At 50.2% G+C, this 17,455-nt stretch overlaps 1 protein-coding gene across 1 annotated transcript in view; it reads right to left on the reverse strand.

Annotated features, from left to right (window-relative positions):
• LOC123350510 (galectin-9-like) overlaps positions 1–14,994 on the reverse strand; it is a 30,272-nt gene extending 15,278 nt beyond the window's left edge. The window contains exons 1-4 of the mRNA XM_044989125.1: positions 14,886–14,994; positions 11,189–11,445; positions 8,273–8,392; positions 6,014–6,061 (exon numbers count right to left, since the gene is read on the reverse strand). Of these exons, the coding sequence (XP_044845060.1) occupies positions 6,014–6,061; positions 8,273–8,392; positions 11,189–11,445; positions 14,886–14,994 (534 nt within the window). The remainder of the gene's footprint in view (positions 1–6,013; positions 6,062–8,272; positions 8,393–11,188; positions 11,446–14,885) is intronic.
• Positions 14,995–17,455: the final 2,461 nt, after the last annotated feature.

The raw sequence follows: 17,455 nt of genomic DNA on the forward strand, positions 1-17,455 counted from the left end.
CAACCCTAATTCTAGGGGGTACATTCATCCAGCCAGGGAATAGAAACAAGAGCATGTGACTGATGCATCCTGAATACCGAATGAAACAAACAGCTCACAGATGAGCTGCAGGCCAAGGATTACTCAGTGAATCATTTCATAAATTAGAGAAAAAAAATCTCACGAGGATCATATACAAATAGGGACAAAATTCAGTGAATCAAATCACATTCAGCCCAGCATGTATCCAGTGTGCTGACACATTAACTGAAGGAGCAAGCATGTCGAATGTTTAAGTTGCATCCTTTTTCCAAAGTACTCATAAGCCATTGGAAGCTAGGGTCTACACTGGGGCGGGGGGGTCGACCTAAGATACGCAACTTCAGCTAAGCGAATAGCGTAGCTGAAGTCGGCGTATTTTAGGTAGATTTACCTGGCCGTGAGGACGGCGGTGAGTCGACCGCTGCCGCTCCCCCGTCGACTCCACTTCCATCTCTCGCCCTGGTGGAGTTCCGGAGTCAACGGCAGAGCGATTGGGGATCGATTTTATTGCATCTACACTAGACGCGATAAATCTATCCCCGATAGATCGATCCAGCAGGTAGTGTAGACATACCCGGAGTTATGTGTATGTCAACCAAAGCAGAGGCACCAAGTATTAAACAGTCTGATCAAAACCCCTTTCTTCTCTCAAACGCTCCACTTTGATTCTCTTGGCTCTAATGCAGCCAATAGTTCACTCATGTTCCAGGCATCACAGCGACAGGTCCTGTGTTTCTAATGGGAAAAACAAGTGACTCCTCTCTGATCCCCCTCAGCCTTCCTTATTCATCAGCCGGATGCACCAAAGGACACATGTTCAATGCCTCTTCCCTTCGCTGGGCATTTTAGCCTCTCTCTCCTCTTTGAGGAGCAGCCGATCACTGTGACTGTGACAGCTTCTCTCTCACGACTAGGTGCAAATCCCAACAAGACTTTGCCCCTCAGTCAGACCAAAGCAGTGGCGTAGCCAGATTCTAAGAGCAGGGGGAGCAAACATAAAAAAGGCGCCCCCCCCCTTGGCTCCTCCTCTGGCTGCTCTGCGCCCCCACCCCCGCCCTCATGGAGTTCACTCCGCGCTGGCCTCCCCTCTGCGCTGCTATGGTGCTGAGCACCCACCTGGCTGGGCCCCCAGGTGGGGAGTGAGGTAACACCCCCACGTGCCTCGGGCTGGGCCGGGCCGAGCCGCGGTGGGAGCTGTGTCCCTTTAAGAGTGGGGCTGGGCTGAGCTGAGCCGGCGGGGGGTGGCTCCGCTCCCCGCTGCAGGCTGATGCCAGAGCCTGGGCTGAGAGCCGGGCTCGTCTCCTGCACCAGTTCCGGGCGGGGCTTTGCTGCAGTTCCCCCAGTGCCCCCGGGCCGGGCCACCCCATGGTAGGGGTGGGTTGCATGAGACAGGGCAGGACCTGGTGGGGCCGAGTTGAACAGGCCCGGCAGGGCGGTGCGGGGGCTGCTGGAGGGCAAAGCTGGGGAGGGGTGGCACGGCCTCAACCCCCTGGGGCTGCCTGCCCCACGGAGGAGGCAGAGGGGCGCAAGCCGCAGCAGGACCCCAGCCCCCCGGGGGAAGGGATCTGGGGCCAGCCCAGGGAGGCAGGAGCAGCCCCGGGGGTGCTGGGCGTGTGCAGGGCAGAGCCCTGGGAGAGCCCCAGCCCCACGGCGGGCAGTGCTGCAGAGGAGGAGCCCGCAGCCGCTCCATGCTGCTCCCGGTACCAGCCCCGCTGCTGCAGTTGCTAGCGCCGCTGCTTTCCGCTTCCCGTGACCGGCGCCACCCCGCACCACCACAGGGACCAGCCCCTGCCCCCCCTTGCCTGCAGGAGTTCAGCGCCGGTAACCCTGGAAAATGTGCTGAGGAGAAGCAGCTGTTTCCCCTGCACCCCACTAGCTACGCTACTGGAAAGGTCCGTCCAGCCCAGTATCCTGTCTACTGACAGTGGCCAATGTCAGGTGCCCCAGAGGGAGTGAACCTAACAGGCAATGATCAAGTGATCTCTCTCCTGCCATCCATCTCCACCCTCTGACAAACAGAGGCTAGGGACACCATTCCTTACCCATCCTGGCTAATAGCCATTAATGGACTTAACCTCCATGAATTTATCCAGTTCTCTTTTAAACACTGTTATAGTCCTAGCCTTCATAACCTCCTCAGGTAAGGAGTTCCACAAGTTGACTGTGCGCTGCGTGAAGAAGAACTTCCTTTTATTTGTTTTAAACCTGCTGTCTATTAATTTCATTTGGTGCCCTCTAGTTCTTGTATTATGGGAATAAGTAAATAACTTTTCCTTATCCACTTTCTCCACATCACTCATAATTTTATATACCTCTATCATATCCCCCCTTAGTCTCCTCTTTTCCAAGCTGAAAAGTCCTAGCCTCTTTAATCTCTCCTCATATGGGACCCGTTCCAAACCCCTAATCATTTTAGTTGCCCTTCTCTGAACCTTTTTAAATACCAGTAGATCTTTTTTGAGAAGAGGAGACCACATCTGTACGCAGTATTCAAGATATGGGCGTACCATGGATTTATATAAGGGCAATAAGATACTCTCCGTCTTATTTTCTAGTCCCTTTTTAATGATTCCTAACATCCTGTTTGCATTTTTGAATGCCGCTGCACTCTGCGTGGACATCTTCAGAGAACTATCCACGATGACACCAATATCTTTTTCCTGATTCATTGTAGCTAAATTAGCCCCCATCATATTGTATGTATAGTTGAGGTTATTTTTTTACTTTACATTTATCTACATTAAATTTCATTTGCCATTTTGTTGCCCAATCACTTAGTTTTGTGAGATTTTTTTGAAGTTCTTCACAGTCTGCTTTGGTCTTAACTATCTTGAGCAGTTTAGTATCATCTGCAAACTTTGCCACTTCACTTTTTACCCCTTTCTCCAGATCATTTATGAATAAGTTGAATAGGATTGGTCCTAGGACTGACCCTTGGGGAACACCACTAGTTACCTCTCTCCATTCTGAGAATTTACCATTTATTCCTACCCTTTGTTTCCTGACTTTTAACCAGTTCTCAATCCATGAAAGGACCTTCCCTCTTATCCCATGACAGCTTAATTTATGTAAGAGCCTTTGGTGAGGGACCTTGTCAAAGGCTTTCTGGAAATCTAAGTACACTATGTCCACCGGATCCCCCTTGTCTACATGTTCCTTGTCCCTTCAAAGAACTCTAATAGATTACTAAGACACGATTTCCCTTTACAGAAACCACGTTGACTTTTGCCCAACAATTTATGTTCTACTATGTGTCTGACAATTTTATTCTTTACTATTGTTTAAACTAATTTGCTCGATACTGATGTTAGACTTACCGGTCAGTAATTACCGGGATCACCTCTAGAGCCCTTTTTAAATATTGGCGTAACATTAGCTAACTTCCAGTCATTGGGTACCGAAGCCGATTTAAAGGACAGGTTACAAACCATAGTTAATAGTTCTGCAACTTCACATTTGAGTTCTTTCAGAACCCTTGGGTGAATGCCATCTGGTCCCGGTGACTTGTTACTGTTAATCTTATCAATTAATTCCAAAATCTTCTCTAGTGACACCTCAATCTGTGACAATTCCTCAGATTTGTCACCTACAAAAGCTGGCTCAGGTTTGGGAATCTCCCTAACGTCCTCAGCCATGAAGACTAAAGCAAAGAATCCATTTAGTTTCTCCGCAATAACTTTGTCCTCTTTAAGCTCTCCTTTTTCTATCTTGATCGTCCAGGGGCCTCACTGGTTGTTTAGCAGGCTTCCCGCTTCTGATGTACTTAAAAAACATTTTGTTATTACCTTTTGAGTTTTTGGCTAGCCGTTCTTCAAACTCCTCTTTGGCTTTCTTATTACATTTTTACACTTAATTTGGCAGTGTTTATGCTCCTTTCTATGTACCTCACTAGGATTTGACTTCCACTTTTTAAAAGATGCCTTTTTATCTCTCACTGCTTCTTTTACATGGTTGTTAAGCCACGGTGGCTCTTTTTTAGTTCTTTTACTGTGTTGGGCCTCTATTATGGTGTCTTTGAAAAGCGTCCATGCAGCTTGCAGGGATTTCACTTTAGTCACTGTACCTTTTAATTTCTGTTTAGCTAACCCCCAGCTCCTACTGAAATGATACATCTAAAATTACAGAAATTGTAAGTAATAGCAAGGAAATGCATTAGGTTATCTTTTATTTTAGCTTGTGAATTTTCCCTATGCTAAGAGGGAAGTTTATTCCTGTTTTTGTAACTTTGAAGTTGAGCCTAGAGGGGAATCCTCTGTGTTTTAAATCTTTTTATTACCCTGTAAAATTACCTTCCATCCTGATTTTATAGAGGTGCATCTTTTACTTTTTTCTTTGTATTAAAGTTCTTTTAAGAACCTGATTGGTTTTTAGTGTCCTGAAAACCCAAGGGTCTGGCCTGTGTTCACTTTGTTAATCTATTGGTTGGTATATTATTCTCAAGCCTCCCCAGGAAAGGGGGTGAAGGGGCTTGGGAGGATATTTTGGGGAAATAGGAACTCCAAGTGGTCCTTTTCCTGAATCACTTGGTGGTGGCAGCAATACCATCCAAGGACAAGGGAAGGATTTGTGCCTTGGGAAGTTTTTAACCTAAGCTGGTAGAAATAAGCTTAGGGGGTCTTTCATGCAGGGCCCCACATCTGTACCTCAGAGTTCAGAGTGGGGAGGGAACTCTGACAACTTTAGCATGCCAGAGACAGATTATTTTCCCTCATGGAAGGCAGGCTGGTTTCATGCCATTGATCATAGATATCCAAATCCCAGATAGAACTGTTCTCTCCTTGTTCATCTGTTTCTATTTCTTCACAAGGCAGATCCACAACTCTACAGGGTCTGCTACAGAATTGTGACATACAAGGAATATTAGCGCCTCAGTCATTCTCCCTTGTACAAGGAGGAGGCTCACAGCTCTGCAGTTCCTTTGCTTCTGTCTGAAGTACAGCAGACCTAAAACTCCCAGCCACCGGACCCAGATAGGAACATACCTGTAGGAATACAGGGACTGCCATGCCACAGCAGACCTAGTGGCAATCTAGTCTGTATCCATACACTACCAGTTAGTGGTTAGCTTATGCCCCAAAGCAGGAGGGTTTATGTCTCATATTTTTTATTCTCTCTAACACAATGTTGGGGTGAAATTCTGGTTCCATTTAAGCCAATGGGATTTTTGCCACAGACTTCAATCCAACCAGAATTTAATCCTGAATGGTCTCATCATTCATATGTGTCCCATCTTTTTCTAAGTGTCCTGTGATATCATGTGGCAATGAGTTCCACAAGTCAAATTTTTGTATAAAAAGTATTATGAGATACATCTGACAAAGTCTTAAGAGTGAAGAAGACTAAAAGAACGTGACTGCATTAACTGTATAATTTTTATGCCCTCAGTCAGCTGAAATGAAACATCAAGTTTGTGTGGGACACAAGGAAATGTGGGACTAAGCTCAGCGGCATATAACAGTAGGCAGGTGCAAACGAGTGGAAGAAGAGAGAGTTCCATGTTGGCAGCTAACCAACCTCAGAAGCAGCCGCTCTTTATATGGTTACAGTGCCTGTAAATCCTGGTCAGTGTCTCCGCTCTTTCACACAGGCCCATCTAATAGCTCCGTCTGCTCCCAATGATTTGCTGAACTCGGATTTCACAAATTGCTCCCTAGTTTAAAGCTGCGTGCCCTCTCCGTCTGCACATTCTGCAAGCCCATGACTGCTCGCGCCACAGGCCACCAGCTACTGCACCACCCAGGGCATTGAGAGTCTTCAGATCTGGGATTTGGAGCCATGCAGGCTTCTCTTCATGGCCCTCTCCACACAGGAGTCCTTGAAGCATAGTGTGTGTACCCCACACCTCTGCAGCCTCACCTGGCACTTCTGTATAAATATGCCAGGTATTATGTTACCCTACTGGGTCTCCCTCCCTATCCTGCCCCCTCCCATCCCAGGGTCTTGTCAAAGTCTCTGTATGATCAATGTGTTTCATCTGTAGCAAAATACTCACACTGGGAGCTGGAGCTCCGAAGACTGGCTGGGCAAACACATTGGAGATCTGCAAGGACAGAGAGGCCAGGTAAGCGCAGCACCCGTGATCTGAGCTTCAGCAGCTAAAACTCCCCTGCCTGCATGACGTCATCAGAGTTAAACAGCCCCTTCGCTTCGTGACAAAGCAGAAGCTGAACCTCTCGCCCCACCAAGGCCCAGACGTGGGACAAAGCCCCAAAATGAGGGGCCCAGACAAACGATTCCTGCAGAGACCTGGACCTTCAGGTGTCTTCCCCTTCAGAAAGGATGTTGAGAAGCGAGGTCTTGGGGTGTCACTCCGGTGAGCTGTGCGGCTGCTCCATTCCGATAGGGTGCAGGGGTCTCAGCAGCAAGATGCTTCCCGTCCAGGTGACTGGGGCGTTTGTAGAGCACCCAAAAGCGTGCTTAGTTCAGGTATAAAGCAGGGCTCTGCCCTAAGGAGCCTGAAGCCTACACAGAGGCAGTGCCACGGAGGGAGGAAGACAAAACACTACTCACTTACTTTTCTGGCTTCTTTGGTCTCGTAGCCCTTGCCCAGGAGAGGAAGTCGTCTCAGCCCGACAGGATTCGGGCAGTGGGAGGCAAACCCTGTTTGAATGTCTCATACGCAGGGGGACAGTTGGACCCAGTCCACTGCTCCCATGCTGATGCAGCAGGGGAACATGTCGGGTACTGTGCAGGCGACCATGGCCAGAGACAACCATTTTGGCCCCTGATGTCTCCTAGAGCTTTTCCAGCTCAGTTTTCTAGGATGATCTGAGCATCTGCTCTTCAGATACACATTCCCTCCTAAGTTAGCAGAACATGGGAATGGAAGCGCTGCTGGAGTGAATTACACTGCTGGAGTGAATTCTATAAGCAGAGGCTGCCTGCCCTTGCGGCTCGTAAACCCAAAGAAATACATTAAGGTAAACCATAGAATCATAGAAGATTAGGGTTAGAACAGACCTCAGGAGGTCATCGAGTCCAACCCCCTTCTCAAAGCAGGACCAACCCCAACTAAATCATCTCAGCCAGGGCTTTGTCAAGCCTGGCCTTAAAAACCTCTAAGGGTATGGCTACACTGGCGAGTTGCAGCACTGGAAAGCCTCCACCAGCGCTGCAATTAGTAAGTGGCCACACCTGCAGGGCACTTCCAGCGCTGCAACTCCCTGGCTGCAGCGCTGGCCGTACACCTCACTCAGCATGGGGAATAAGGATTCCAGCGCTGGTGCTGCAGCGCTGGTCATCAAGTGTGGCCACACACCAGCGCTGTGATTGGCCTCCAGGGTATAAGGATGTATCCCAGAATGCTTTTATAAATTACTCTCTTTGTTTTGTTGTGAACTCCGAGCTCCGTAGCTCCGTTGATCCCGGAGCTGTTTATCTACAAACACAGCTCCTGTTTGCTGTGATCAATCTGTGAACAATCAAATGAGATAATGAGGCAGGCAGGGAGTGAGTGTTTGCTTGACAGAAACAGCGGGGGCAGAGGGGAGAAAGGGAGTCGTGTTGGCTGCAGGCTGTTTGCAGTTAAGAGTTAAGGGTAAGTGATCGGGAACATATTCTGATTTTTCAAATCAGGAAGCTAACACACAGTGTTGGCTCCAAAAATCCACTCTCTCTCTCTCGCCCGCTCCCTGTCACACTACGCCCCACCCCACCCCCCTCTTTTGAAAAGCACCGTTGCTGCCACTTGAATGCTGGGATAGCTGCCCATAATGCATCACTCCCAACAGCGCTGCAAATGCTGCAAATGTGGCCACACACCAACGCTGGTAGCTGTGAGTGTGGCCACACACCAGCGCTGGCCCTGCACAGCTGGACGACCAGCGCTGCAATTACCAGCGCTGCAGATTTGTAAGTGTAGCCATACCCTTAGAATGGAGATTCCACCACCTCCTTAGGTAACCCATTCCAGTGCTTCACCGCCCTCCTAGCGAAACAGTGTTTCCTAATATCCAACCTAGACCTTCCCCACTGCAACTTGAGACCATTACTCCTTGTTCTGTCATCTGTCACTGAGAACAGCCGAGCTCCATCCTCTTTGGAACCCCCTTTCAGGTAGTTGAAGGCTGCTATCACATCCCCCCTCACTCTTCTCTTCTGCAGACTGAATAAGTCCAGTTCCCTCAGCCTCTCTTCATAAGTCTCATAAACCTGGGACAGCTGAGAGGTCTGTTAACCCAACGTCCCTTGCCACTGGGCTTCCGGCCTGAGCAGTGGAACTGGTGCTAACAAGGCCGGAGCAGATACTCACGCTGGGGCTTGTGAAGTTGATGCAGTTCACAGTCACGTCCCCTTTGATCTCCAGGATCTGGACAGTATGAAGGGGAAGGCGGTGTCTGTACTCCAGGAAGTGCTGACCATTCACAGAGACCTAGCGAAAGAGCAGAGGGAGGGATGGGTGAGGACTGTGCTAGGAGGAGTGAGAAGATGAGGGTATCTGCAATGTGGGGGGAGCCTTTACTCCAGTTAAGATCACGTCAGGGCTGCAATATCGCCAACCCCAGTGTTCACAAATTATGAGTCACGTCCCATCAAATCATGAGATTGTCTTAAATATAAAGAATTATGGATTCTGTCTATTTGCCTTCTGGGTTTCCGGTCTTTCAGGATCACATTTTCAAACTTTTCTCCACAGCCATGGGAGCTGAAAATTTGCTTCTTTTTTTTTTTTAATGAAAGCTGAGCGTCTGATGTAATCACATGACTCCAGGAGCAGGGGCTTTAAGAAAAACACCCAATATTGCAAGAATGTGGGACTTCCCTGCTCTCACTTGCTCACAGCTTCCAGAAAATGTCGCCTCTGGGGCTGAAACCTCCTCGGCTGCACTCAGCCCAAGGGGGAATGTCTCTTCTGCGGCTGAAATCTCCCCTGCTACACTCAGCACAAGGGGAAAAGTTTTGGAAAGTTTCAGCAAAGTCTATTCAATGACTTTTAGTTTGGCTGAAAAAATGTCCAGCACCATAAAAGCTGAACTCTCCTGTCCACTGGTGTCTGGGCCTGTCAGAGGAGGAGCCTCCGAGTGACTGCAGTCTCTGCATGAAAGTTAACCAGGTTCTGTGCATCCCTGTTTGACATGAGCAGAAACATTCATTGCTGACACTGAGCCAGATTCTGTTGCCAGTGACACCAGGGCAATCTGAGGTGACTCCACTGACTCAGAGCTTGACTCTGCTTTCCGCCACCTCCGTTGTAAACTGGAAGTAACGCCAAGGAGGCTACAGAGATTACACTAGTGCAAAAGGAGAATGAGGCCATGGATTTAGGTTTTGTCTACACAAGGAAATTGTACCAATTGAACTACTGTGGTTTAGAAACTGATTTAGATCAACCAGTGCAATCCCCAGTGTCAGTTCAAGAGTGCGTTGTCATGGAAGTGCTGGTCCTGATTCCACAGTTCAGCCTGAATTGCAAATCAGGGATTCAACCTCTTTGTTTTATATGAAAAATACGGCACGTCCTCCTCAAATGGACAGCACTCACTCACTGGGCACTGAATGGATTGTCTGAAGATGTACAAATACATCCATAATTAGTTTATGAGTTAAAATTAATTAAAAACTGGATCCTTTAAGAAATGTAGCATCCAGTGTCAGTCTTTTCTTTGCCCAGAATGATCTCGATAACCTCCCGGATAGATGAAACTTCAAACTTTCCATATAGTTAACATTACTAGACCTCTTGCAGGTTATAGTTGAAGAAATTATGTTATTTCACTAAGTGATTAATAATTTTTTTTATTTCATTGTTACGGATATATAAGCTGCAAACAGGCTCAGCTCAACAACTCGGGTAACTCAGGTAGGGCCATTATGACATCAGCAGTAATTCAATCTATCCCCACGCTTCCTCTACAGCTAATTTGCCTACAACAATTCTGTTGGCACATGTCCCATGAGTTCTCATGGGTAGATTACTGGGCCCAGCTGTCACAAGGTCTCCTTTATGAAGGCTCTGGGCTGCTCCTAGTTTGGGAATCAGTGTGTGAAAGGCTCCCCATGGTGCTGCTGCCTCAGCTCCACTGTGCACTGAGGCCTGGTCTGCACTTAACGTTTAGCTGGACATAGCTTCGGCCCTCATGGGTGTGCAAAACCCATCCCACAAGCACCAGAGCCCCAGTGCCACCCATCCGTCCCAGCAGAAGCTGCGGTGTAGCAGGGGGAGCCCCAGCACCCAGCCCCCCGCTGTGGCGCTGGGACTGGAGGAGCTCTCATTCCCCGCTGCACGCCGTGGCCGTGGCATGGAGACAGAGCTTCTCCAGGAGGGTCCCCCCTGGCCCTGCCTGCTGCCCCTGGGCAATTTAAAAGGGCTTGCCCCCTCCTCCCCCTACCAGCACAATGAGGCTAATGAGGCTTCCTGCTCACCTGCCCACCCTACTTCCGGAAGCAGCTGACACATCCCTGGGGACGGGGGGTGGGGGCATGTCTCTGTGTGCTGCCCCTGCCCCAAGCTGCAGCCAATGGGAGTTGCAGGGGCAGTGGCTAGGAGCTGCTGCCATGGGGGGGGGGCAGGTTGCTTCCAGGAGCTGCCCGAGGTAAGCGCTGCACCCCACACCCTCTCCCGCAAGCCAAACCCCAGCCCAGCCCCCACACCCATTGCACCCAAACTCCCTCCCAGAGCCCACCCCTTGCACTCCCTCCTGCACCTCAAACCCCTGCCCCAGCCCAGACCCTGCACCCAAACTCCCTCCCAGAGCTCAACCCCCGCACCTCCTCCTGTACCCTAACCCCCTGCCCCAGCCCGCATCCATACCCTAACTCCCTCCCAGAGCCTGCCCCCTGTGCCCCCTCCTCCACCCCAACCCCATGCCCCAGCCCAGATCCGGGACCCTAACTCCCTCCCAGAGCCTACTCCCCACACCCCCTCCTGCACCCCAACTCCATGCCCCAGCCCAAGCCCCAACGCAAACTCCCAGAGCCTTAGGCACCACCAAACCTGCCTCCCCTGCATGTACTGGCACCCCAGAAGCACAGACTGGTCTGTACTGGCCTTCCCTCAAGGCCACGGACTGGTACTTGCTGATGTGTCCTGTCCCAGCCAGGGGACCAGCTTCCCCTCCATCTCCCCTGTGAAGCTAGTGTCCCTTGATGGGCTGTGGTGCAGTGCCGTGCAGCTGCCAGCCGCGGAGTATCCACCCCGGCTGCCGTCCTGCAAGGGCCGTGTGCTCACCTGATAGCAGTGGCCCCTGACGTTGATGATTACTTCGAAGTAGATGCCTGGCTGGAAGGGCATGTGGTAGGTCCTTTCCTCCGCCCCCCAGCAGCCGTTCTGCTCGGTGTTGCACACAACCACCGGGCGGCCCTCGTTGAAACGCGGATTAAAGTGGAAGGCGATGTCCCCGTTCCCGCACCGCAGGTTCACCCCAAAACTGAAACAGAATGAGATGGTGTGACCTGGGCTGCCCGTGCCAGGAGGGAGGGATGACACTACACCCCATATTCTTCACAATGATATTAGTCTGATATGATTATGACATAATCATAATGTATTTTATGCAAGATAATCACAGAATATCAGGGTTGAAGGGACCTCAGGAAATCATCTAGTCCACCCCCCTGGTTAAAACAGGACTAATTCCCAGACAGATTTTTACCCCAGTTCCCTAAATGGCCCCCTGCAAGATTGAACTCACAGCCCTAGGTGTAGCAGGCTAATGCTCAAACCACTGAGCTATCCCTCCCCCAAAGCATGGAAGATGTCATTGAAAAGGTTATGATTTGCTGAATATGATTATCCTATTTGTGCATGTATCACTTTTGTATCTGAAGTGATGAATATTGACTAGGTATCTGTATTTCAAATGTAGTTACACCTGGGTAACTCCCACTAGACAAGATGCTTTCAGTGGAGATAGTGGGTGGGAAAGGGTGTATTCAGGGCAAGGAGACATTAGGGGAAAACAATAGGCCTTAGGGGAAGCTTTTCTGCCACCTGGGGAGCCTTCCTGAGAACTACAGACAGCCTCAGTGTAATGGCTGCTATGACTCTACAAGGACATGTGATGAGACCACATGTCCCTAGACTCCATCTTGGAATGTCAGTGTTTTTCCATAGACTGGTCTGGGAACCAAGCTTTGGGAACAAAGGATTCCCTCCATATGCAAAAGCTATATAAGGCAGGGAGTGACATCATCAGGTGTTCTTCACTCCCACCCAAGAAGACTCCTGGAAACACTTGAGGAACAAAGGCTGAACTAGGGGAAGTGCTGGACCCAGGCTAATGGGATTTTTAGCCTGTGAATGAAACACCTGAGGATTTCAAGCTGTAAGCAAGTGCAGCTGGCCCCTTAAGAATCTGCAGCCTGCTGGTATCATCTCTTAGGGTGAGCATCTGCTAATTCATAGCCAATCTATTTAGTATATTAAGTTTAGTTTGCTTTTTTATTTATTTATTCATGTATTTATTGGCTAGGTAATCTGCTTTGATCTGTTTGCTATCACTTAAAATCTATCTTTTGTAGTTAATACATTTATTTTTGCTTTATCTAAACCAGTGTGTGTGTAAATCATAACTCAGGGGCAAAAGGCTTTTGCATATTTCTCTCCGCAGTGAGGAAGGGGGTGAATTTTATGAGTTCCCTGTGCAGCACAAGATGATATCATTTGGGGTTTATACTCTGGGCGGTGCCTAAGGAGCTGGGAGTAGCTTTCCCATGCAGGGGCTGGTCAGAGAGCCTGCATGTAACTGCAGCTGGGTGTGTCCCTACCTGTGTGTATGAGGGTGAAAGTGCAGATTGGAAGGCTTTGTAGTGCCATGTAAAAGGGAGCCCAGGCTGGTGAGTCGGGGGCTCAGTGGTACCCCAGTTCCGGGTGGCACCCTGGGGGGAACCCGTCACAGGGCGAATGGGGGCTAACTGCACCAGCAGGGGAGAATAGGCACTGACTGTGGCAGGGGAGCTGCCCCTGGCAGAGAGGGAGCATGGGGGCTTCCTATGCCAGGGGGCAGGGCCAGGTGTGGGGATATGAGGGCTGCTGTTGACAAGGAGTGAGCATGGGGGCTGTCCTTTGCAAAGGGTAGGGGACAGGGGAGCTGCCCACCATTGTGGGGGACGGGACTATGGTGGGACAGAGGGAGCATGGGGCTATGGGGGTGGGGTAGAGAAGGGGCCATGTGGGGCAGGTAGGCTTGGGATAGGGCTATGGGGGTAGGGCAGAGGGACAATGGGGGCAATGGAAGGGGCCTTTCTTCAGGGAAGTGTGCAGAAGAAAATGTCACAGGGGCAGCCCCCGCCTTGTTGGGGGAGCAACTGAGGGTGTGGGTGGCACCATATTGTGGAGGCGGTAGGGTGGATGGGGCTGTAGGAGAGGCACTGCCTCAGGTGAGGCGAGGGAGGAAGGATGGGAGTCATGGGGCAGCCCTGCCCAGGGGGGAGGGGGCATGGAGCCCATGGGGGCAGCCCTGTCTCGATGGGGGGAGGGGGCATGGGGCTCATGGGGGGGGGCAAAGGAGGGCTAGCGTGTGTGTGTGTGCGCACGTATAGTAAATTTTACCAATGTTTAATTCCCATCACTATTAAAAAAATTACTTCCTTATTTCTAGCCCGGATTTGTCTCGCTTCACCTTGCAGCCACTGCACCTTGTTCTGCCTTTGTGAAATTAAAGAGACTTTTGCCATCTATGCACCGTGATCAAATCACCTGTTTGCTTTCTCTGAGAGAAACTAAATAAACTGAAGTATCAGAGGGGTAGCCGTGTTAGTCTGGTTCTGTAGAAGCAGCAAAGAATCCTGTGGCACCTTATAGACTAACAGACGTTTTGCAGCATGAGCTTTCGTGGGTGAATACCCACTTCTTCAGATGCAAGCAGTGGTCCACTGCTTGCATCCGAAGAAGTGGGTATTCACCCACGAAAGCTCATGCTGCAAAACGTCTGTTAGTCTATAAGGTGCCACAGGATTCTTTGCTGCTTCTAAATAAACTGAGCTCCTTTAGTCCTGCCCTGTGCGGCAGCTTGTCCTGGGATTGTTCCTGTCACTCTTTTCTGAACCTTCCCTTTCTGTCAACATTGGCACGGGTGAGAGGGATACCGGAAACGGTGCCTCGTTCTGGTTGCCACATGGTAAAGAGGATGGTGTAAATTGGAGAAAGTGCAGAAAAGAGACACAAAAATGATTTAACGGCTGGAGAAAATGCCTGGCAAGAAGAGACTTAAGCAGCTCGATCTGTCTGATCACAAAGGATCAAAAGGTGACTTGGTGACAGTGCACAGGTGTAACCCCCACCTCTCCTGGGTGTGGTGTTCTGTCACATCTAGTGGCACCGAGAACACTTAGCAAGAGAGAGATTAATGAGTTTACTCTGCAGCCTTAGCTAACAGCCAGTGGACTTTTGGCTCATGCAATGGAGGCTCATGCATTAAACTACAGAGGGCCCCGGTTCAGTCCTGCCCGCCGACAACCAGGGTCTGTTGGCGTTGCACAAGCACCTTCACAACAAGAAAATACTGGCTACTAGAGGGCTCTTTGACCTAGTGGAGAAAGGCCGAACAAGAACCAGTGGATGGAAGCTGAAGCCAGACTAATGTAAAATTAGAAATTACAGTCAAATGGCTGAATAACCATCGGCACAAACTCCCGGGAAGTGATGGATTCTCATCTCTTGATGTCTTCAGACCATGACTGGCTGCCTTTCAGGAAGGTGCTTTAGCAAATGCAAATGATTGGGCTCAATGCAGGGGTAACTGGGTGAAATGCGATGGCCTGTACTACACATGAGGTCAGACTAGATGATGTAATGGTCCCTTCTGGCCTTAAAGTCATGAAACTGTGAGTCAACCTGTTTGAAGTGTGAATACCAAGCTGGTCCTGATACCCAGTGAGGTATAGAGATGATAGCACCTCCTTACTTCCTCTTCCCCTGTTCGTACCTTCAAGGAACACCTTCACCCTCTCAGCCGCAGCATTGCTCTGGAAGCTGGGTTTCACAGTGACCCATAGTCCTTTGCAGAGAGCTGGGGCAGTGGGAGCAGAAACCATGGTGGAGGAGTGAGAGCTGAGGAGTTTGTTGAGAGGCAGGTGATTCAGGGGAGGCGGTTTAGCATGGGGAATAGAGTCATGCCTTGTGCAGCTAAGCAGGAGGGAAAGGAGCCAAGAAGAGAGAGGAGATCGGGGAGAGAGAGGGGCCAGTGGAGGGGATGAGCCATAACAGCAGCCAGGAGGAGCCTGGTGGAGAAGCCATGCTGGTGGAGGATGACAGTAAGGACAGCTCAGAGTTAGTGGGGCGGTGGAGGAGGTGAGGGGGACTTGGTGAGTGAGGAGGGAGGGGTAGTGGAGAGCCGTTTTGTGCTGATAGCACAGGGGCATGGTTGAGCTGCGTCCAGATGGAGTGCTGGTGGGGGAGGTGGGTGAGACGCGGCACAGGATGGGGAAATAGCACCAACCTTTTCACGCAGGTTTGGACTATTCCTTGGATTAACACCATCCTCCCTTCACTCAGGCCTCCAAAGATGGGTCCAGAAAAGGGGACACTCTGGAAGAAACCACTCACAGTTTTAAGGGCAGCAGAGGAATCGTACACTAGTCCCATGCCCCCAGCTGCACAAGCCCTGCACTGGCCTGTGGGGGTTAGTAATTTTCACAGGGCCCTACTGCAGGCGTTCTGCTGTGTCTCTCAGTATCGGGCCATTGTAGCTGGGGAGCTTCTCTCTGTTGGGGCCTTGACTGGGTGACGAGATCATAGAATCATAGAATATCAGGGTTGGAAGGGACCTCAGGAGGTCATCTAGTCCAACCCCCTGCTCAAAGCAGGACCAACACCAACTAAATCATCTCAGCCAGGGCTTTGTCAAGCCGGACCTTAAAAACCTCTAAGGATGGAGATTCCACCACCTCCCTGGGTAACCCATTCCAGTGCTTCACCACCCTCCTAGTGAAACAGTGTTTCCTAATATCCAACCTAGACCTCCCCCACTGCAATTTGAGACCATTGCTCCTTGTTCTGTCATCTGCCACCACTGAGAACAGCCGAGCTCCATCCTCTTTGGAACCCCCCTTTCAGGTAGTTGAAGGCTGCTATCAAATTCCCCCTCACTCTTCACTTCTGCAGACTAAATAACCCCAGTTCCCTCAGCCGCTCCTTGTAAGTCATGTGCCCGAGACTCCTAATCATTTTCGTTGCCCTCCGCTGGACTCTCTCCAATTTGTCCACATCCCTTCTGTAGTGGGAGGGACCAAAACTGGACACAATACTCCAGATGTGGCCTCCTCAGTGCCAAATAGAGGGAAATACTCACTTCCCTCGATCTGCTAGCAGTGCTCCTACTAATACAGCCCAATATGCCTTTAGGCTTCTTGGCAACAAGGGCACACTGCTGACTCATATCCAGCTTCTCATCCACCGTAATCCCCAGGTCCTTTTCTGCAGAACTGCTGCTTAACCAGTTGGTCCCCAGCCTGTAGCAGTGCATGGGATTCTTCCTTCCCAAGTGCAGGACTCTGCACCTGTCCTTGTTGAATATCATCAGATTTCTTTTGGCCCAATCCTTCAATTTGGTTAGGCCACTCTGGACCCTATTCCTGCCCTCCAGTGTATCTACCTCTCCCCCAAGCTTAGTGTCACCTGCGAACTTGCTGAGGTTGCAATCCATCCCATCATTCAGATCATTAATAAAGGTATTGAACAAAACTGGCCCCAGGACTGACCCCTGGGGCACTCCGCTCGATACCGGCTGCCAACTAGACATTGAGCCATTGATCACTACCCCCTGAGCCCGACAATATAGCTAGCTTTCTATGCACCTGATAGAAATATGTCCCAATGTTATCTGGACCATCCTGATAATATGTCCAGATAATATGTCCAGAAATATGTCCAGATATTATCTGGACCATCCCGATATTAGGCGCTTTGTCTTATATAGGGCCCTATTTCCCACCCCCGGCCCTATTCCCCCTCCCACATCCATCCCGATTTTTCACACTTGCTATCTGGTCACCCTAGCCCTGACAGATGTCTCCTGCAGAGAAGGCAGTGTGCATCTCCAGCTCCCGCCTAGCCTCACTCACCGGGTTCAGAATAGGCTGCTGGAAAGCCATGCTGACCTTGCCCAAAGCCGCTGCTTGTGGTAGCTCTAGGCGTCTCCCTATAACTCTTTAAGTTTCGTTTTCCAAGCTGCAGGCACAGAATGTGGGCGGGTTGTCTCTCTCCTGCCACCAGCGTGCGTTGATTAACCCATTGAGGTATGGTTCCCTATGGCAGGGACGCTGGCATTGCCGTCCCAGAGCCGCAGTCGGTGCCGATGATGTGAGGAGCTGGCCAGGAAGGGGAAGTAACATGCACCTGCCGTGGGGTGAGAGTGCAGGAGCACTCCCTGCTTCGTGTCTCTGCCACCAGTTCCCCTTTCAAGTGCAACTGTTGTTAGTTTCCCGCAGGCTCTCAGCCATTTACTCGGCTGCTTTTGAGCTGGGTAAGAGACTTTTCCCTTTTAAAGACACCAGT

Source organism: Mauremys mutica, chromosome 15 (genome assembly GCF_020497125.1).
Source record: "Mauremys mutica isolate MM-2020 ecotype Southern chromosome 15, ASM2049712v1, whole genome shotgun sequence".
Lineage (NCBI taxonomy): Eukaryota > Metazoa > Chordata > Testudines > Geoemydidae > Mauremys > Mauremys mutica.